Here is a 22,529-nt window from a genome sequence, read left to right on the forward strand (position 1 = left end):
ATTATAATATGGCTTAGTGTAGTCTTGTTTGGATTGAATCTAATTAGAGACTTTGACCTTCCTGTACCTGGATATTATATCTTTCCACAGATTTGGAAAGTTTTCTGCTAATATTTCTTTAAAACAGCTTTCTACCACTTTGTCTCTCTTCTTCTGCCTTAACTCCTATTACTCAAATGTTTGTTCTTTTGATGCTGTCTCATAAATCCCATAAGCTTTCTTCATTCCTTTTCATTCTTTTTCTCCTCCGACTGTAATTTTAAATAATGTCTTCAAGTTTACAGATTCTTTCTTCTGCTTGATCAGTTCTGCTGTTGATACTCTCTATTGCATTTTTCAGTCCATTAATTTTTATTTCGGTTCCAGAATTTAATTTTAATTTTTACTTTAAGTTCTGGACTACATGTGCAGGATATACAGGTTTGTTACATAGGTAAATGTGTGCCATGGTGGTTTGCTGCATCTATCAACCCATCACCTAGGTATTAAGCCTGCATGCATTAGTTATTTTTCCTATTTCAGCTCCAGAATTTATATTTGATTTTTTTAAATAATTTCAAAATTTCTCATTTTGGTCATTTATTATTTTTCTGACTTCATGCAATTATTTCTCTGGATTTTCTTGAAGTTAGCTACCAGGTAGGCTACTCTTACAGACCAGCCAGTGTGACAGTCACTTCAACTCCACCGAAGTCTGAATCTCAGCCTTAGAGGTGGGGAGGGCCCTCTTCCACATTCTTAGTGACTGTATCCTGCACTACCTTTCAACCTCAGAAAAAGTGGCTTCTGCCATTCCTGTACTACTTAGAGACCTCTTTTACCCCATTTAGTGGTTAACCATGGTTTGCTTTTCACCAGTTAAAAATTCTTTATATTGGCCGGGCACGGTGGCTCATGCCTGTAATCCCAGCACTTTGGGAGGCCAAGGCGGGCAGATCACCTGAGGTCAGGAGTTCGAGACCAGCCTGGCCAACATGGTGAAACCTCGTCTCTACTAAAAATATAAAAATTAGCCAGGCATGGTGGCAGGCACCTGTAATCCCAGCTACTCGGAAGGCTGAGGCAGGAGAATTGCTTGAACCTGGGAGGCGGAGGTTGCAGTGAGCCAGGATCGTGCCATTGCACTCCAGCCTGGGCGACGAGAGTAAAACTCTGTCTCCAAAAGAAAAGAAAAGAAAAGAAAAGAAAATTCTTTATATTAAGTTTTCCGTATTTAAATTACTGTGCGGTTTCTGTCTCCTGAATGAATTGTGACTGGCACATGACGGAATAAAAGGGCTCAAACAAATATGAAAGGCCTGAAAAGGCACATTTGCCCATAGCACATGACTAATTAATAATAGAGATTGAAAGGGAAGAGAAACGTTTAAAAACTAAATGAACAAAAATGTCCATGTCAATCGCATTCAAAACCTTTATTTTACCTAATCATATTTATTAGAAAACATCTTTCATTTTCTTTTGTATTTTTTTAAATTTGGTAACTGTTAAAAAAGAGACTGACATACACATAATGAAAATGCTGGCTATATGTGAGACCTGAGGCAAGCAAGGGTCAGAAAATAAAGAAGCTGCAGCTAGCCCAGGTCAGGTCATCTAAGCCATGTGACTCCAATCAGATCTAAGAACTGGTAATAGACTGATAGAGACAGGACCCTAGTGATTAGAAGCATAGACTGTGAGCCAGACTGTCAGTGTTTGAACCTCAGCTCTGCTACTGCCAAGCTGTGTGACCTTGAGCAATTTATCTAACACCTTAGTCTCCTCATCTGTGAAATGCAAATGATAACAGTAGTGCCTACTTCAAAGGGCTATGATGATGATAAAGTAAGTTCATATATCTAAAGCCCTTAGGCCAGTACCCAATTCAAATTCTCTTTCTAAACCTCCTCTTTACATCTACATTCTCAATCCATTTTTCTTCCCCAATATATTCTGATTTTGGAAAAGTTTAAGGAGACCTATGCTGCTCCAAAACTGCTCTCCAGTGTTTGATCTACCACCTTTGGCCCTCAACTTGGGCCTTGCTGTATGAAGAAGAGGTAAAGCATCCTCCTCCCTTAAAGGGCTATCATTTTTTTTTTCCAGGCCCATGGGCGTGAGACCTATTCAATCCAAAAAGAAGGAGGATGGCACAGTAGACAACTCTTGCTTCAATCAGCTTTCACTTCTTTCTTTTGGAACTTCCTTTCCCCACTTCAGGTGATTCTGGTGTCCTAGGGGAAGGGCTCATGACCCAAGTTTGGCCAATAGTCTGAATCTGGAAGGAAGGTACAGTGTAGAAACTTGATTGGAAATGACCATCTGATGGCCTGAGATCCCCCACTGTTGCCTCATTCCTGCCCTTATTAAGCCCTGAAACCTTTATCATTCCTTCAAAGTTGTGAACTACCCAATATATTTCAGAGAAATTCCTATTTTTATGTTACACAAAGTTCTACTATTTGAACAGAAGAACCCATATGCATGCTGTTAGACTTGGATATCCCTTCGTTTCCTCATCTATAAAGTGTTTCCAAGATCCCTTCCAGCTCTAACCTTCTATAGTTCTAGCAACAGGACAAGTCACTGCTCTACTTGATCTATAATTCTCCACAGCAACTTCACCATTACTACTCAGCACCCACAGACCTTATCAACAAATGGTAGAATTGGGAGATGCTTTTAAAGTCTTGTATTTAGGTTATAAAACCACAAGCCTCTCATTTGCCACTTAGTACCTCTTGGCGGTATTATTTTGGTAATGGTATTGCCACCCTCTCTGCTATGGTGCTGAGCATAAATAGAACATGAACACTTCCAGGAATTGTCAACTTGGCACTTCTTAGAAGGAGTTAAAGTTTCTTTCATAACATTAACAAAAGAAAGCCTAGGAATAAAACCTGCCCCAAACTTCTTCTAGAAACTACATTCCTTTTCAATTAAAATTTACTGTTTGAAAAAACACAACATACCTTTTTTTTCTTTTTTTTAGTCTGGGGGAAATGCCCTCAAAGAATCATATGTATACACTCTTTACTGCTTAAACTGAGGAACAAGCATAAACACAGCTGCCTATTAACATTATGTAAAGCAAACATTCCCACAGCCAGCTACGACAACAGCCTACAAGTTTGAACTATACCCATAAAAAGAGAACACTACCTTGCTAGGCATTTGGTGAAACTCCGAAGCTGCACCACCAGAAAAGCTGGTTATTGGAACTGATGGCTTTAGATAGCATGATTTAAGAGCTGCAAAAGTGGGACTGGATTCCAGTATCAGGGGAGCCAACACACTATCTCCTGATCACAGCCAAGGAGATTTAGTCTCTTTTTTACTCTCAAAGTAGCAAGTTGAAATGGGAGAGATTCAGGGGTTCTGTTCCGTGACCCCTCCCCACTTTATGTTCTTCCATTAGACCCTAGCCTTCCCCCAACCAAAAAAAATAAAAAGTATAAAATGAGAGGAGAGAGAGATACCAAGCAGGAATCAGCCTTAGGACAAGAGGCAGGAAAGAGAAAGCCTCCCGAGGCTGTGTGTCTGGAAGAAACCGGAAGTGGGGGAGTTTCTGAAGAAGAATGAGGGTGATGGGCTCTGGAGCAGCCACAGGTTATCAGAATTAGGAAGAGGAGAAAACTGAATGCCGAGAAAGTGCTTTTATAGGATATGAATCAGAAGGCCTTGAAGTCAAATTTGACTTTATGTTGTGTGACTTTAAGTAAGTTATTTAACATCTCTGTGCTTACATTTTTGCATCTGTTCAACGGGGTAATAATATCACCTCGCTCATCAAGTCATTGTCAGGATTAAATGAATTAATAAACACAAAGGATTTATAATATAGCTGGCAGACAGTAAGTCCCCACTAGCTATTATGATTATTTTACTGATGTTATCTTAAGTTCTTTGTGAGACACAAAAGACTGAATTCTTTTTTTTTTTTTTTTTTTTTTTTGAGACAAGGTCTCGCTCTGTCACCCAGGATGAAGTGTGCTCTCGGCTCATTGCAACCTCTGCCTCCTGGGTTCAAGTCATTCTTGTGCCTCAGCCACCCAAGCAGCTGGGATGACAGGCATGTGCCACCATGCCCAGCTACTTTTTGTATTTTTAGTGGAAACGGGGTTTTGCCATGTTGCCCAGGCTGGTCTTGAACTCCTGACCTCATGTGATCCTCCCACCTTGGTCTCCCAAAGTGTTGGAATTATAGGCGTGAGCCAATGCACTCAGCCTGAAATTCATTTTTAATTATGAACAAAGACTGTGAGCAGACAGCCAGCCAGTCTGACAGACTAAGCCAGTCCCACTCTTCCCAACTAGCCATTTGTCTCTCCTTCTTTCTTCCATCCTCAAGCCATCTTCGGCTCACTTTTTAACTGAGAGGAGCATCCAACTCGTCCTTCAGCAGGAGATTCTGTCTCCATTTGGACATAACCTGATCTACAGAGCACAAGGTACTGCATGTAGTTTGTAATGCCTGTACCAAATGATGTGAATAGCAATAAAAATAATTCCCAAATTCAAATTCACCAGCAATTCAAAATCCTCCAATTTTTGCCTCATGTGTGTAGCCTATATATCCCCATAGAGCTCTAATGGATTTTAATGTTGGTAGTAGCATTACCCGCTGTATGGGGTCTGAGATTCTGGAACATTCTTGAGCAACGATGCTCAGGAAATTCAAGGAATAAAAGGATTTGCAAACTAATATCCCTCTACACCCTGATTCCTACCACCCTTCCATCTGGTGCTACCTGAAAATAAGAACAATGCTTCAAGCAAGTACACAGCTTTGGGAAGCCAGGACTTGGAAGCAGTGAGTGAGGAAGGAAGCACGCTCCTAACCAGCTGGTCAGAGCTCAAGGTTCTCAACCCTGGCTGCAATTTAAGATGACCTCGGGAGGCATTTGCACATGTGCCTGACTTACGCATGGGCATGCCCATGTGTGCCTTTAACATCATTGCCCAGACCCCACCCTCCAGAGGTTGTGTAATGGATTCACCTGGAGTACAGCCTGGGCATCAGTTGTTTTGTAAAAGCTCCCCAGGTGATTCCAAAGCATAGCCGCAGCTGAGAAACACTGAGTTAAATCAACCCTGATGGTCAATACAGTGTCTGATGCAGCCGAACGGTCTATACATCCACAGAAGGGAGAAAAAAAGGCATAGTCAGAATTTCTAAGTGAAAAGAATACCAAATCCATGTTTTAAAGTGAAATGGAGGCATCCCTGCCAGGGCAAGACCTGTCACATGTTTGCTATTCCTAGAAAGACCTGCAATTAGCTGCCAACAGATGCATTATTTCATCAGTCCCATAAATACTCGATAATCAAGTCTTCCACTTTTCCTTTATGTCAGCCTTGCAGAGGTAGGGAGAAAAAAAATCTTCTGATAAAATGCAGTACTGAACGATCATCATTTCCTTTTAAATGATAAAAATTAGCATTCATAAAAATAAAATATTTTAGTAAAATCTCATTCCAGCATACCTCTAAAGGCCCTTGGAAATTCTCCTCTTAAAATGAAAAAAAAAAAAATGCATTAGTACAATTTTTAAAAAGCCTCTTTCAATTATTAACACTGCGGCATAATACAATTCCATTTCAAACTCAGTGGGAAGCCAAGATTGCGCAGCAGAAAAAGTCCTAAATCAAGAGTTGCGAAGCCTGGATTCTAGTCCCAGTAATAAATTACATTAACTAGCTGTGTGATCATGGGCAAGTTGACTTAATCTCCCTAGGCCTCTGTTTTCTCAGAGAAAAATTAGATGACCTGTGAGTCCCACCCAGTTCTAAAATTCATAATACCAGGATATGGCTCCATCTTGCCGACTTTGTTTCACTAGCAAGTAAATGTGTTTAAAATTTAGAGAACTTACGAATTTTGAAATTCTAGTTAATTTAACTAATTCCTGTCACTGGGCATAAATTGAAAGAGCAAAACTGTGAAGCATCAGGAATACAGCTCTAACTTCTATCTATACTAGAACTGGAGCCTTCCTGCTTTAACTATGCCAGCCAGGTGATGGCTCCTCCCCCAAAATGCCTGTCTTTCTTTTTAAATTAAAAAATATATGATGAAAAGCAACTTTTGGCCACATCCTCACACCATTATTCTTTTCTTTTCTTTTCTTTTCTTTTCTTTTTTTTTTTTTTGAGATGGAGTCTCACTCTGTTGCCCAGGCTGGAGTGCAGTGGCACAGTCTTGGCTCACTGCAACTTCCACCTCCTGAGTTCCAGTAATTCTCCTGCCTCAGCCTCCTGACTAGCTGGGATTACAGGTGCCTGCCACCACACCCGGTTAATTTTTTGTATTTTTAGTAAAAATGGGGTTTCACCATGTTGGCCAGGCTGGTCTCGAACTCCTGACCTCAAGTGATTCACCCACCTGAGCCTCCCAAAGTGTAGGGATTACAGGCATGAGCCACCACACCCAACCATTATTTCCGTTGGTTTCTTTTTTTTTTTTTTTATTTTTTTATTTTTTAGATGAAGTTTCGCTCTTGTCCCCCAGGCTGGAGTGCAATGGCGCGATCTCGGCTCACTACAACCTCCACCTCCTGGGTTCAAGTGATTCTCCTGCCTCAGCCTCCCGAGTAGCTGGGATTACAGGTGCCTGCCACCACGCCCAGATAGTTTTTGTATTTTAAATAGAGATGAGGGTTTTACCATGTTGGCCAGGCTGGTCTCAAACTCCTGACCTCAGGTGATCCGCCCGCCTTGGCCTCCCAAAGTGCTGGGATTACAGGCGTGACCCACCGTGCCTGGCCTATTTTTTTATAGTCTCCTTTATGTTGACACATTTCTACTTAAATGTAAGTAATGGTTTTTTCCTAAATAATTTGGTATACTTTCAATCTTATTTCCCATTCAATATTCCTATGTAACTTTTTTCTTTTTATTTTTGGTTGATACATAAAAATTGTATATATTTATGGGATACAGGGTGATATTTCAATACATGCATACAATGTGTAATGATCAAATAAGGGCAATTAGTATATCCATCACATCAAACATGTATTCTTTCTTTGTGTTGGGAATATTCAAAATCCTCTCTTCTAGCATTTTGAAAACACATAATAAATTCCTGTTAACCATATTCACCCTACAGTGCTAGGACATTAGAACTTATTCCACCCATCTAGCTGTAATTTTGTATCCATTAACCAACCTCCCCTATCCCTGCCTCCCTCATACCCTTCCCAGTCTCTAATAACCACAATTCTACTCTCTAAAAGTCATGTATTTTTAAAAGGAACTTCATAAATAGAAAAGTTTTGCTTGCCATAAATGGAAGGAACCCATTGAGTTGACACAAAAAAAGCAATACAACTAGATTCTAGCTAAATACTGTTGCCCACAGAAGGCTTTAAGCATGAGGACCTCTTACCGTTCTTATCTGAACTGAAACAGAAATAGAAAGGAAATAACTTTCTCATCATGTAATTCAATATTACTTAATCCCACATCCACATATCAACTAAAGTTATGCTAGGAGCCACCCAAGATCACGGCTGCACACACATCTCACATGTTGAGAAGCAAAACAAACCGTAGCCACTGAGCCTCTGCTGATGTGGAATGTGATTCATCCCAGGGAGGAAGGCGTCTTATTAGCCACATTGTCACCTGTGGCTCCCACTCGACTTCCTGTGTATTTGTGGTCCCCTCTATCTGAAAGCTCTCCTCCCTGTATCAACTCTGCGGCCAAACTCAGTTCTCTGCTCAGTGTCCCCTCATCAGAGAGGCTTTCCCTGACCACCCCCACCACCACACACACTGCTTCTCTTCATAGCGCTCTTCAACACCAAATGTTATTTATTCATTCGCTTATTATCTGTCCCTGCCCTTATACCCTCCCGCTACTAGAATACGTTGAACTCCATGAAAATAAGGGCTTTGTTTTGTTTACTGTTATATCTCCAGCACCTACTGTCTTGCACAGGGGTCCCCAACCCCCATACCGGTCCGTGGCCTATTAGGAACTGGGCCACAGAGCAGGAGGTAAGTGGCGGGCAAGCGAGGATTACTACCTGAGCTCCGCCTCCTGTCGGATCAGCAGCGGCATTAGACTCTCATAGCAGCATGAACCTACTGTGAACTGCGCATGCCAGGGATCTGGGTCGCGCACTCCTTATGAGAATCTAACGCCTGGTAATAATCTAAGGTGGAACAGTTTCATCCCGAAACCATCATTCCCCCCAACTCCCCCGTTGGTTGAAAAATTGTCTTCCACAAAACCAGTCCCTGGTGCCAAAAAGGTTGGGGATCTCTGGTTTAGCACATGGTCAACACTCAGCAAATATTTGCTGGATGAATGCATGAACGCCCTCAGCTGATCTGGAGATCCTCCATTTGTCTTTATATACCCAGTACCTGGCATTCAGTAGGTGCTTAGGAAGTATATGAAAATCAGGCTGGGTATACACATAAATCTGGGCCCTCTGCAGACTCTCCCCTTACCAGAGGGAAGGGTCTTGCTATGGATGCTGACCCACTGTTCTCCCTCTAGCACACAGGACGCCACTAGGCAAACACTACTCAGCCACAGTGGAAGCACGTGGATAGACCGCAAGCTAGATACACTGAGATCAACACTGAACTTACATGCAGAGCAAGGTCAATTACATGGTATGATTGGAGGAACCTATGAAAAGCTAGAAACCTCTCTAATAAACCCATCACAATATCTAAAATATCTGCCATTAAGAGCTCAGTGACTTCAGATGCATCCAAGTATGCAACTCAGAGCTACAGTGTATCTCAGGAGGGCGGCAGGTGTGGTTCTGTGTCGCCACTCAAGGCTGGCGCCACAAGGGGCAGGCAGAGCCCTGGAGCCCACAGGTAGGGGGGAGACAGACTAGCCAGTCCTGCGCACTGCTGCTATAAGAGCAGCCAGGGAGTCCAGGGCACAGAGTCTATGGGGAGGACAAGGTCAAGCCCAGAGAAGGTTGAAGCAAGTGTCCGCTTAGGGACAGCCATTCCAACAGGCTCAAGAATTGAGACATCCAATGCTGATGCCGGAGGCACTGAGCTGTGTTCCCAGAGCTCTGTTCTTCGCTCTCGCCATGGCTAAGAATACATAAAGCATGAATCAAACCAACGGAGGAGGGAAAAACAAAAACACTCCCAAGCTTAAAGGAAGACTGGGGCAAAAGGCAGGGTTACCAGGCAGAGAATCATGGCAGACACCCAGACCCACAGGCAGGGCCAACACAGTGGAACAGGGGGTCCTGTGGCCCAGGAGTCACTCCCACCATGATTTACGCTGAGTCCCACTAGATGGGGAGGCTGGGCTGCCATCAACCTCCTTTCCAGATCCAGATTAGCTCAGGCACTGGAGGGAGCTTGTCAGTGCCGACAGGCCCCGTGAGCAGTGAGAAGCCAGGCAAGCAGGCACAGGCTGCCTTCATCCAGATACAGCACTGTCCCTATCTCCTAAATGACCCGACAGGAGCCCAGAGAGGATTTCCAGCTGATCTAATGTCTAGTATGTGACCTTGGCCGGAGAGAAAAACCATGAAGTGTTCTCTCCACGGTGCCAAGGTGGATTAAGTCATTTTACCACCAGAATTCCTCTTTTAAAAGGTAAGAGTCCTTACAGGGTGAGAAAAACACAAAACCAATGATCCATTAACAACTTTAACAACTTAGACCTTTTTTTTTTTTTCTAACAGAGATTGGGAGACTAGTCACCTAGGCAGATTCTGAGAGAATCAAAAGGTTTAGGGTGTTTTTGTATGTTTTGAGATTTGATGGGGGTGGGGTTCAGAAGAGTAGAGAAGAACAAGATACAGCTCAATTCTCTAAAAAAATTACATCCAGCACATAAGTAAAAAGCAACTAACCAGGATCAATCACCAAAATAAAGCCTCTGAGACAGCTCAAAATTTACAAGTGAAACAACAAAAATTAAAACAACAAACCAATAAAGGAGAAACCAAGCATCTCTGGGAAGACCAACACAAGAAAACCTTAATGAGATAAAATCAGTTCATTCTTAGAGAAGGATCAACCTCTTGGCTAAAAAAGAAGGCCATTCCTTCCCATTTGTTCTCAAGGCCTCCCAAGAGAAGATTACTGAATCCATACAAATTAATTAAAAAGTATGATCAAAATGAGGAAAAGGTAAGAAGAGTTTAATGTGTACATACATTCTCCTATAGTCTAGATCCTCAAAACTCAAATATATCTTTACAAAAATTTAAGTGGACTATTTTAAATCTTACTAAAATTACTCTATTACAACACTGGAGAAGCACCGAGGTCTCAGGCAGTAGGTTCTGGATTTCTTTTTTATAGGGACGTTAAATTGAAGGGATTTCAACTCTGATACTCTTCCCAGGATTTACAAAAGAACGAAACCTAGGTTTCCAATTCAGTAAATCCCAATTTAATTTTAGAATTAAAATATTGCCACTAATTAAATTACTTTAAACAGTAAAAAATATTTTAAGGTCTGAAACAAGAGAAGGTGTTAACTATCAAGTTTAAATGCATCATTTCTTCCACCCTTTCCTTCCCACACACATAAAAAACATATATATCTCTCCATATATACATATATATCTCTCTCTATATATACATACACACACACACACACACACACACCTCTAGAACTTATGGTATACAGGATTTTCAAAAATATATGAAGATTTTAAAAGTGATTTTTAGGAGATAGGAAACTATAAAGTGAAGAAGTGAATGAATGATAAACCCCCAATTCAGGGCTTTTCACTGAGTGGGGGTTGGGAATGAGACAAGATCGGGAAGGAGTGCCTCGGGTTTTTAAAGGCAATCGTAATATTATTTTTCTTAAACTGAGTGATGAGGAGACGGGTGTTCACTGTACCATTATTCTCCATATCTTACTTGTATTTTGTAATATTATTTAAAAGTCAATATTTAATAAATACAAGTCTTTTTTAAAAGAGTTTATGTGATTGTCACTGTGGAAGGTATTCAAAGACATACATAAATCAAACCCTCACTTCAGAATGTTTTTTTCAATAGCAGTATTACTCAATAAAAAGTAAAACAATTAAGATGACTGTACGAATTTGTTCCAGAGCCAACCTTCTACAGAATTAACAAATCTTGAGAAAAACCTTATTTTTCTAAACTTCTACACAGATATGCTCAATTTTTTTCCCATTATGTACTGCTTCATTCTGTTTGCTTTTTTAAAAAGCTATTTTTCCTCAGCTTCTCTGTAACTTTCATCACATTGTAAAAATGCCTTAATTCTTTCTAACTCTCTGAATGAATCTGAAGAAATAATGGGGTTATGGCCGAGCATGGTGGCTCACGCCTGTAATCCCAGCACTTTGGGAGGCCGAGGTGGGCAGATCACCTGAGGTCGGGAGTTTGAGACCAGCCAGACCAACATGGAGAAACCCCATCTCTACTAAAAATACAAAATTAGCCGGGCATGGTGGCACATGCCTGTAATCCCAGCTACTCGGGAGGCTGAGGCAGAAGAATTGCTTAAACCCGGGAGGCAGAGGTTGCGGAGAGCCGAGATCACGCCACTGCACTCCAGCGTGGGCAACAAGAGTGAAACTCCATCTCAAAAAAAAAAAAAAAAAAAAAAATGGTATTATACCTCTACAAATGACATACAACAGCATGATTTGTATCACCCAAAATGACCATAAAATTGAATTCAGTATTTTGATAGTGAAAGGCTTTCAGTTCACCTGTTTTGTTATTTCCAACTATATGATGCCAGCAGAAACCTCTAAGTCAAATATCGGGAAAACATCAATAATTTTTTGGCATTTCTCCAACTCTATGTTATCTATTCTGCTTTCAATAAAGTCATAAAAACATCTTAGATACATTTTGTTCAGACACATGGAGTATTTAATTTTGTAAGGACAATCCAAGCAGTGAATTCCAGTGATCCTCAAAAGCCAGCTATTTCTAATATCTCAAAAAGCCTAAAGATACATTTACCTGTAACGAGCCCAGACTACGAATGAAACTACTTTTGCTTTTTCCACTGGGATCTTACCAGGTCTTCCTAAAGTTAGTTGGCTATGTCATGCTGATCAGGTAGTCAGACATATGTCAAAATATGAGGTCCATGGAGCAAAAATAGTAAAAGTGGTCTTATTATCAGTATTCTTTTTTTTTTTTTTTTTTTTTTTTTGAGACGGAGTCTTGCTCTGTCACCCAGGCTGGAGTGCAGTGGCCCGATCTCGGCTCACTGCAGTATTCATTTTTTTTAATCAGTATTTAAAAATAGCAACCACGAAGTCTGGGGCCCACTGAACCGGAATAGTTCTATCACTCTTATCAGAAACCCCAGAGAACCTTGATTCTCTAACTTTGTTAAAAATTTGCAAGTCAACTTTCAATTACTTTTTTTTTTCCAATTTTTAATTTTTCCCAGTTCAGTTCTCTGCCCCTCTATCTTTGTAAAACAGAGTCAAGGGAGGTTAAGAAGAAGCAAGTGTTTCCATATTACATCTTCTTCCTGCTACAAGCCAGGCTAACAGAACCAGAACTGTTTCTCTCTTCTCCAGCTTCCAATTCTCCTTCAAATTAAACTGAGACCCTCCCCAAACTATTGCTCTTTGCAAAATTAAATACTCCAGTGTCTGAACAAAGCTAAACTAAAAAGGACACTTTAAATGAATAACCTTTAAAAACAAACTAAGTCAGCCTTCAAAATAATCCCCTTTGGCCACATAGGACAGCCCAGGGGACAGGTGCAGGGCATGCCTTCCTAGAGGCTGTCTCCTCCTCCGTGAATCTGACCTTTTCCAGCTGGTAGCTCTGGCACCTCACAAATCAGTTGTCAGTAGGCCGAATGCCTGCTTTCCCATCTGCACTTTCCAAATGACTCCTGATGCCAACGGCTGAGATATGACCTGGCTCTCTGATGAGAACATGCTTCCCAAGTGGCATGCCAGGTTTCCTGGAAGCATTTCTAAATGCATTCTCTGAGCTCCCTCCCTCACCTCCCAGTCACGGTTCATTCTTCCTTCCCTGCACTTCCTAGTGCCACCTCCTGATCCTATTCCTCCAACGTCATGTCCCTTCAGTCCCAACACCTTACCCACTTTCATCAACCATTGACCCCTGTCCTGCCTTACATCCTAACTTCATATCCAAAGGGCATAGTTCTGGCTAGGTGTGGTTGCCACGTCTGTAATCCCAGCACTTTGGAAGGCTGAGGTGGGTGGATCACCTGAGGTAAGGAGTTCAAGACCAGCCTGGCCAACATGATGAATCCCCATCTCTACTAAAAATACAAAACTTAGCAGGGCATGGTGGCGAATGCCTGTATTCCCAGCAACTTGGGAGGCTGAGGCAAGTGAATTGCTTGAACCCAGGAAGCAGAGGTTACAGTGAGCCGAGATCACACCATTGCACTCCAGCCTGGGTGACAGAGCGAGACTCTGTCTCAAAAACAAACAAAAAAGCAAAGGGAATAGTTACAACATTTTGGAGCTGGTTCGGAGTGATCTTTCTGAGGCCTACCTGCAGGCAGGTCGGTCATGACCTCTTCCCTTGCCTTCTTCAGCTTCTCCCTGACCCAGGGAAACTCCTGTAGGGAATCTAGGAATGCATCAAATGCTTTAGGGCCCCTGGAAGGTAGGATATCCAGCAGGAGCATTGTTTTCCGGAGGCCTGTGGTTTGAGCATTGATTTCTTGAACATGGTTTTCTGTCAAGATTCCTTCCTGGTAGAGGTACTGAAGAACCAGTCCCTCCACCAATACCTCTGCACCCAGCTCCAGGCGAAGTGAGCGGAGTACTTGTTTGTCTCTGGCCTCCATTTCTCCCTGGAAAGAGCCAAAATCACAGCTCAAATTACAGACATGCTGATGTGGCCCTAAAGACAGTGTCACTGCAATGTAAGTTCCTTCAGGTCAAGCACATCTTTAAACCATAGTAGACTGCCAGGTCATGGTATTTAATTCACTGGTTAAGCCAAGCCAAGTTAATTTTGAATGTTTCCTAACATAATGAACAACACTGAAGATGAATCATCTTTTCTGTTTCTGCTTTTCACACAATGGGGTCCCAGCTCAATTCCTCGTTTAATAAAGAAATTTGGAAAAAGAAAAAGTGGGTCAGAGACCCTTCTGAAAAAGCAATTTTTATCTGAAGATTACAGAGCAGCATTAATTTTAACATGCTGGAGAAGAAATCGTGGTTTTATTTTAGCATTGCCCTCATCAGACCTGCACCACCACCACCACCACGGCAGAAACTGCCAAGGTGGACGCAGGTGTCCTTTTTTGATCACAAGTATTTGCAAAACCTGATCAGTAATAGGAGTGCAGGACAGAAATCAGCAGGTTCAGAATTTAAGGCTCTTTTCGCTAAGTCCTCTACACCATCACCTTTAAGAAAATTGTTTGTGCCCAGTCTACAATAAACTTTACACAACATACAGTCAGAGACTCCATTCCTTCCCACTAAGAATTCCGAATCTCCAGCACAATACTGTCGTGGCCACACATGCATGGGACATTTTATGGGATTTTTTGTCTTTAAAAAAAAGCTCACACCCCAGCACTGGTCAGTAGCCAGGCACGATTTGAAGGTGCAGTTCCACCACCCCTGCACCAGTGTGCTGTGGCTTGGTTGTGTGTAAGGCAGTGAAGGTTAAGTGACCGGGAAGGCAGGCAGGGATGACAGATGCGGCTTCAGACACACCCGGGCAGTACGACCACGGCTAGGCGACACCCGATCCCACACTCCCCCTCACAACCCTGTAAAGTTCAGGAGGTGACAGGTGAGGGGGGAGGTGTTCACATTTGGCTGTGAGCGCCCATTGGGAACTTTTTTAAAAGTCTCTGCTTCGGCCACTGAAACCCTTGTATCAAACAGGAATACTACGGGCGGTTTCTGCGGCAACTTGACCAGCTAAAGAGGGAGTGCTGGGAATGAACTTAAGAGCAGACCAAGGGGAGAGCGGGCCTCCGGCACTGCCGCAGCCACCCAGCCTTGGCCCGGATCGGAAACGCGGGGCAAGTTAGAGGTGCGGGGAAGCCCCCGCAGGGCCCAGGTCGCAGACGCTACAATGAAGGACTTTCAAAGAAAAGATGGATTCCTGTTACTTACGTCTGCAAACACGTATCTTTGGGGCGGGGGAGAAAAACTGCAACCGGAATCCTGACTGTTAGGGAACGTGCCCCATAAGCACCATCTTTGTTAAAGGCGAAAACCCTAAACAGGAAGTGTTGACACCATCTTTGTTGAGGGCAAGCACAGGAAGTGCTGTCGCCATTTTTATTGAGCGTTCAAGGGTCGGATCGAAGCTCTTCCCGCCATGTTTACTGTGGGTAAACAATTCAATCGCAGGGAGATGGACAACCGTAGCGTCACTTAGAGGGTATCTAAGTAATGGAGTAATTGAATCATTGCGTTTTAACACAGTAACTCCACCAGGGCCTTGCACACAATTGACCTAACAGAGAGGCAGGTCAAAAGTCACCCTAGTAGAGAAGACCTTCTCTGACCTGTCTGATTAAAACGGCAAGACAGCTGCGCTCATCTCCTGTACTCCCCATTAACCAGCTTTATTTTTTACGTATCACCATCTTATTAAAACTTTTCACTTGTTCATTTGTTTATCCTTCTGCTTCCCTCCAATAAAATGCAAGGTCATTTATTTATATCAAGTGTTCCTGCCTGCAAAGAGTTTACAAATCTGTCAGTCAGGATTTCATTGCAGCACTCACCTAGCTACTCCTAGTCAGAAAGGGATTTGTCAGGGGGAACTGGGGACATTCGAAATCATTGGGAAGGCTGGAGAAGGGCTGAACATCCATGGATGACTACCTAGATAAGATTGCTGATTGTGGCTGCTGCCCACAATCAGGAAGATGGCGTCAGGAAGTTGCCATGCCTCGTCCCCAACCTCCTCTCAACACCGACAGAACAATTAACAGGACACTGGAACACTGCTGCAAAAAACCGTGGTCTCCACGGCTGCATTTGCCAGCAGCATGAAAACAGCACCTGCAAATCTTGCTTTGCTGCATGCAATTGGTGAGACCAATTTGACATGCAGAATATTAGCAGCAAGGATGTTTAGAGCATGTAGTTGGTAGCTTTACAGCTTGTGAAACACAAACAGGTATAGTAAACGAGGGAAGGGCTGATACTAAAAGCCAATCTACTGCATCCGCCACATTTTCAATTTGGAAAGCAAGAAAAAATGCATGACCCAAATACAGAGAAACACAGGAATGCCAAATTGGGTGTCCTTCCTCACATTCCTTTGTGAAGTGAGGCAGTCGATCAATAAATTCATTCATTGATTCATTTTTAAATCAATTGGATGATACATACAGAAAGTCATATGCTTACTAAAAATTAGTTGACAGTACAGGGGGAAAAAACTCCTAAAATATTATTTCTGCAAAGGTTTTCACAGCCAAAACCTTTGATGGAAAATGAAAATATCTTTGTAAGCAAATCAATGGAGAACAGTTCTGAACCTCCCTCCTCAAAACCTTCTAAAAATTGTATTCAATTTACAGTGTTACTATGCCAGTTACCATTTTACTACATCATTAATGACAGTATTTTTACCTATGTGGCAAGTATTATTATTATTACAGTCATGCATTGCATAACAATATTTGGGTCAATGACAGACTGCATATATGATGGTGGTCAGAGCAATAGGCTATGCTATATGGCCTAAGTATGTAGTAGGCTATACTATCTAGGTTTGCGCAAGTACATCCTATTTTGTTTGCACAATGACACATTTTTCACAATGTATCTCCACTGTTATAACTGTATTAGCATTTGCATGTATAAAGACTGTGGAATCAGAATGGTCAATTGTCTTAGCCAAAATCTCACAGCTAATATAGAGCAAAACTTGAATTCTAATGAAGTTTCTCTGATTTCATGCTCTTTCCAATACACCATACAACCCTGTATAGTGAAGAGTTTATTGTTCTAATGATAGCCAAATATTATTTGCAAATCATCCTGTTGCCACCTCCTATTCTTGATACTCTTGAGTTCCAGGTGCTCTCTTTTCTCTCTCCCTTTTCCCCTTTTGCTCGAGAATCATTGTCCTTTCCTCAGCAAGATTTCCCATCTGTACATAGACAAGTGTTAGCACCATTCTTTGTCTTCATTCAGATAAAGTGCAGACCACTTGCAACACTGCCAAGCATTGAGGTTTACAGGTTAAACATCCCTAATACAAAAATTTGAAATCCAGAATCCTCCAAAACCTGCCTGAGAGTGGTGGCTCACACCTGTAATCTCAGCATTTTGGGAAGCCAAGGCAGGCAGATCATTTGAGCCCAGGAGTTCAGGGCCAGCCTGGGCAACATAGGGAAATCCCATCTCTACAAAAAATACAAAAAATTAGCCAGGCATGGCTGTGTACGCCTGTAGTCCGAGCTTCTCAGGAGGCTGAGGTGGAGAATCAATTGAACCTGGGAGGTGAAGGTTGCACTGAAACAAGATCGTGCCACTGCACTCTGGCCTGGGCGACAGAGAGAGACCCTGTCTCAGAAAAAAAAAAAAAAAGAAAAAGAAATGCTCCAAAACCTGAAACTTTTTGAGTGTCAACATGATGCCACAAGTGGAAAATTCCACACCTGACCTTATGTGATGGGTCTCAGTTAAAACACAAACCTTTGTTTCATGTGCAAAATTATTTAAAATATTGTATAAAGTTACTTTAAGGCTGTGTGTATAAAAAGTATATATGAAACATAAGTTTTGTGCTTAAACTTGGGTCCCATCCTCAAGTTACCTCATTATGTATATGCAAAAATTCCCAAATCCAAAAAAATCCAAAATCCAAAACACTTCTGGTCCCAAGCATTTTGGGTAAGGGATTGTCAGCCTATACTAACTTTTTTAGAGATGAAAAGCAAGTGGATTTTTTTCTAACTGTAAACTTTGATAAATTTCAAACATATAGGAAAGTTGAAACAAATAGCGCAATGAATGCCCATATAAAGTTTCATATTTCTTGATGACTCATCATATTTGGAAAGGCTTGAGATGTCCTAGGAGCTAGAAGGTAAGCCTTGATGATGATGCCCAGGAGGAGGTGGGGAACCAACAATAGGATCCGTGAGGGTTCACGGAAGAGAAGCAGCAAGAGACAGCAGGAGAGTGTCAGGGCAGCAGCCGAGGGGCATGGCGTCCTATGGTAAACAACCTGAGAGGGTGGCCATTAAAGATCTGACTTAAATCTGCAGCATGAAGCTTTTAATCATCAAATTCCTCTTCCCATGGCAAATACAGATGAGGATCCATGCTGTCTCTTAAGCAACTAGGCTGAACGACTAGCCCACTGCCATCAGCCACCCCACCTCAGCATAGAGCGATACTTCATGGCAGCACACCAAAGACCCAACTTTACTTAGACAGATTAGCTAAGGCCAGAGGGCTTCTAAGGAATGGAACACAGATCAGAATCATTATCACAGGTGGTTACTCCTCCACTCTGGCCAGTCCCTCTCTGTAGTCTGAAATTGTGCCCCCACGGAGTTTAAGCACCTGTTACCCAGTGGTAACAAATCCACAGGAAGGACAGATATTTTCATTTTTCTCTCTCCCCTAGTATGTTACTTGTGTCAAGATATCCCTATTGTGAGTCTGCAAAAGAAAGTCAAAAAAGAACAAATGTAGTATTTTTCTCTTTCGATTTGGTCTTTGGTTTTGCAGCCTTCAAAAAATAAATCAAAGGAACTGGATGTTTTGGTTCCTCCTGTTTCATTGATGTAGAAATTAAGTCATGGGGAAAAACAGTCTTTTCAAGCATGCTTGAAACATTTATTAAAATAGATCATAAATTAGGTCACAAAGAAGCATTAATAAATTCCTGAAAATCACTATCATACAAACTATGTACTCTATAATTATATAATAAAATTAGGAATTTTGACAGGATAGCTTCCATAAATCCCATAAATTTGGAAACTAAATAAAACAATTCTTAAACTCTTGGGTTTAAAAAAAGTCACACATGTATAACTAATAAAATATAGAAAGAAAGAAAGAAAAAGAAAAACGTGATAGTGGAGAAACCTGGCAAACATTGCCTTAACCAAGTGATCAAGGTTAAACATCCCCAGTAATTAGTCATGGAGGTATCATGTGCTCCAATACAATGTGACAAGAAAGGCATATCTCCTTTGTGATATTCTCCTTCAAAATTCATAACCTCAGTGTTTTTGTAAGAAAACATCAGACAAACTCAAACTGAGAGACATTCTATTAGGTTGGTGCAAAAGTAATTGTGGTTTTTGCCACTACAAAATATCTGACAAGTACTCTTCAAAAGTGTCAAGGTCATGAAAGACTGAGAAATTGTTACAGATTGAAGAAGACAAGGTGGTGTGACAACTTGAGGAAGGAAAGGAGCAAGAGAGGGATGATCAGAGGAGACAGAAGGAGAAAAGGAATGCCATAAAGGACTTGCCCATAGTCAGGGAGAAATGAAAACTTCTGGGACTAAATTCCTAGTCCGCATTTTATCTTAGCTATTTTCTTGACATGCAGCATAGAATTTCATATGGTCTCTGTTTCCTGGACCAACACTCCCCAAAAAGAGATAAAATAAGAATTTGTCAAAAGAAATACAGACATCTATCCCTATAACTGTAAATCCTTAAAAAAAAAAACTCACTTGGAATATGCAAGTGTTGCCTCTTCCTGTATAACTTTTGATTAAGATATGCTGTAGATAATATCATCTGCACAAATAAATTATTATTTTACTAAGTTATGAATTCCAATGATTCATTCAATTCCTTGCTATCTAATTTTCATCTTAATTACTGTTTGTTGTAAAAATCCTGAGACTATTTACAAAAACCTTTTAAAAGAGCCAAATACATTATTATGCAGAGTATCATGTACTAATTTAATACTCCAACAGTTCTAGAAATTTGAAGCATTACACCATAAGACTTTAGTGGTGGTAATACTAGGACTATTATAATTCATTAATAATTGACAACAACAAATTTCTATTGAGCATTGATTACATGCTATGGTCAGCTAGGGATAACCCACTGAAAGACAGAGATGGTCTTAGTCTTCATGGAACTTAGAATCCAGTGGAGAAAACAAACTTTAACAAGGAAACAAAACAAAAGTCATAATTACAAATTACTGTAAGTGCAATGAAGGAAAGGTGCTTTAATAAGATAAACTGGTTCAGCAGCTGGGAGATGGGAGCTGATTCTAACTCAATCTTCGGAGAAAGCCTCTCTGAGGAGATGATCTTTCTCCTAGTTTTCTTCCAAAGACTTGGCAGGACTTATAAAACTGTACTTGTTAGGCAACAGGGGTACCTTAATGGCGCCGGTTCCGGGTTCTTCTCCCCTCCTTGACCGGGCATTGTCTGAACCCGCCAAAGGAGGGCCAATCAGAAAGAAGCATCTCCCGCCTTCCCTTGGGCCCGCCCCACGTAGGCCCAAGGGATTTAAAACCCAGCACACCAGCAGCTCTCTCTCTTCTCTTCTCTTCTCTCTCTCCCCCGCGCGACCTGACCTCTACCTCTCCAATAAAGATCTCTTGGCTGCCACCGGTGTCGTCTCTGACTAGCCTGTCGCCCTTCAGTACTACACACGTTTAAAAGATGGCCAGGCATAGGCTTACGCCTGTAATCCCAGAACTTTGGGAGGCCGAGGCAGGCAAATCACTTAAGTTCTGGAGTTTGAGACCAGCTGTGGCCAACATAGCCAAATCCCGTCTCTACTAAAAATACAAAAATTACCCCACCGTGATGGCACGTGCCTGTAATCCCAGCTACTAGGGAGGCTGAGGCAGGAGAATTGCTTGAACCTGGGAGGTGGAGGTTGCAATGAGCTGAGATCATGCCACTGCACTCCAGCCTGGGCAACAGAGAGAAACTCTGTCTCAAATAAGTAAGTAAATAAATAAATAACAGCTGGATTAAAAAAAAAAACAACAAGAATTTAAGGTATTAGGACACAAAAAGGTATGAGGACATGTTAAAATAACTTCTTAGTTTCCTGGCACTCACAGTAAAAAGACAACATCATTCATATTGTAGAGTTCTCATCTCTCAAAGAAAGAAAATATACTGAGTCACCTAAAAGGACTAATATTTCTCTGGCACTGGTTTCAAGCAGGAATTTATCATATGATTCTTTCTGTAAGGAATATCAGATAAGTTAATAAACTGCCATTTTCTTGTATTATTTTGCATAAGATACTAAAGTGTTCTTCAAATTACATTTCTGATCATAACCCAATATAAACCACAAGATAATGCAGTCCAGGTAGTGACTTTCTGGTGATATAACTACATGCAGTGACTGAAAGAAACTAGTAAATGAATGCCACTTAGATTCTCTCAGGTACTAAGTAACAACCCTGAACTTCGGTATTCTGAATAGCAAAATTTAATAGCTAAAAATCTCTGCTGAATATCTACTGGGCTGACATTGCATATCATTGATGGAAGAGAAATACATACGGTTCAGATAGCAGACATGAAGGGGACTGATTTAACATTTTGTGGCGAACGATTTAATAGCTAACTTTCCATTCTCGTTCAAGCAAATTGACATAGAAGCAGGCTGCACTGGTACCAGGGAAGAGGGCCAAGATGTTTCTCAATGTACAACAAAAAGAGTTTGAACCTGTTTCAGAAGATGGCCAAGTATTTGGAGATCACAGAACTTGACAACATCAAGCATAAAGAAGTTATTTTGACATCCTCCCCCCAAAAAAATCCCTGAGTATTTTATTTGGCCATATTGACCACAAAAGAACTTCACCGTGGACCCTACTGAGAATTTCTTTCCAATCAGAATTACATCACCATTAGTCTGCCAGGATGTTTTATCAGTAAATGTCCCAAGTAGTTGAAGGAACAAAGCTTTTATCTGGGGTTATTTAATAAAGTTCATTTAAAAACTAAATGACTGCTAAATATAACGATTTTTGTTTCCACATAATTAATGCTGGCTGTTCTTTCTGACAATAAGCCATGAAAAGCCTCTGCTGTATCTTTTTTTTTTTTTTGAGATGGAGCTTCGCTCTTGTTGCCCAGGCTGGAGTGCAATGGCATGATCTCAGCTCACTGCAACCTCTGCCTCCCGGGTTCAAGGGATTCTCCTGTCTCAGCCTCCCAAGTGGCTGGGATTACAGGTGCATGCCACTACGCCAGACTAATGTTTGTATTTTTAGTAGAGACGGGGTTTCATTTTTTGTTTTTTTGAGTCGGAGTCTCGCTCTGTCACCCAGGCTGGAGTGCAGTGGCGCGATCTCGTCTCACTGCAAGCTCCACCTCCCAGGTTCACGCCATTCTCCTGCCTCAGCCTCTCTGCGTAGCTGGGACTACAGGCGCCCGCCACCAAGCCTGGCTAATTTTTTGTATTTTTAGTAGAGACGGGGTTTCACCGTGGTCTCGATCTCCTGACCTCAGCCTCCCAAAGTGCTGGGATTATAAGCGTGAGCCACCGCACCCAGCCGAGATGGGGTTTCATATTGGTCAGGCTGGTCTCGAACTCCTGACCTCAGGTGATCTGCCCACCTCGGCCTCCCAAAGTGCTGGGATTA

General features: G+C 41.7%; 1 protein-coding gene across 8 annotated transcripts in view; it reads right to left on the reverse strand.

Annotated features, from left to right (window-relative positions):
• LOC100604623 (suppressor of cytokine signaling 2) overlaps positions 1-22,529 on the reverse strand; it is a 338,229-nt gene that overhangs the window by 208,150 nt on the left and 107,550 nt on the right. For 3 of the 8 annotated variants that reach the window (XM_030819852.1, XM_003259668.3, XM_030819853.1), the window contains exons 1-2: positions 15,066-15,170; positions 13,474-13,777 (exon numbers count right to left, since the gene is read on the reverse strand). The exons of 3 other annotated variants lie outside the window; for them this stretch is intronic. In XM_030819852.1, coding sequence (XP_030675712.1) covers positions 13,474-13,771 — 298 coding nt within the window. In that variant the 5' untranslated portion in view covers positions 13,772-13,777; positions 15,066-15,170. Of the gene's footprint in view, positions 1-671; positions 677-7,603; positions 7,612-13,473; positions 13,778-14,509; positions 14,821-15,065; positions 15,171-22,529 lie in introns of those variants that run through there. 2 more of the 8 variants (XM_030819854.1, XM_003259669.4) reach the window with 2 other exon arrangements.

This window comes from Nomascus leucogenys, chromosome 10 (assembly GCF_006542625.1).
Source record: "Nomascus leucogenys isolate Asia chromosome 10, Asia_NLE_v1, whole genome shotgun sequence".
NCBI lineage: Eukaryota > Metazoa > Chordata > Mammalia > Primates > Hylobatidae > Nomascus > Nomascus leucogenys.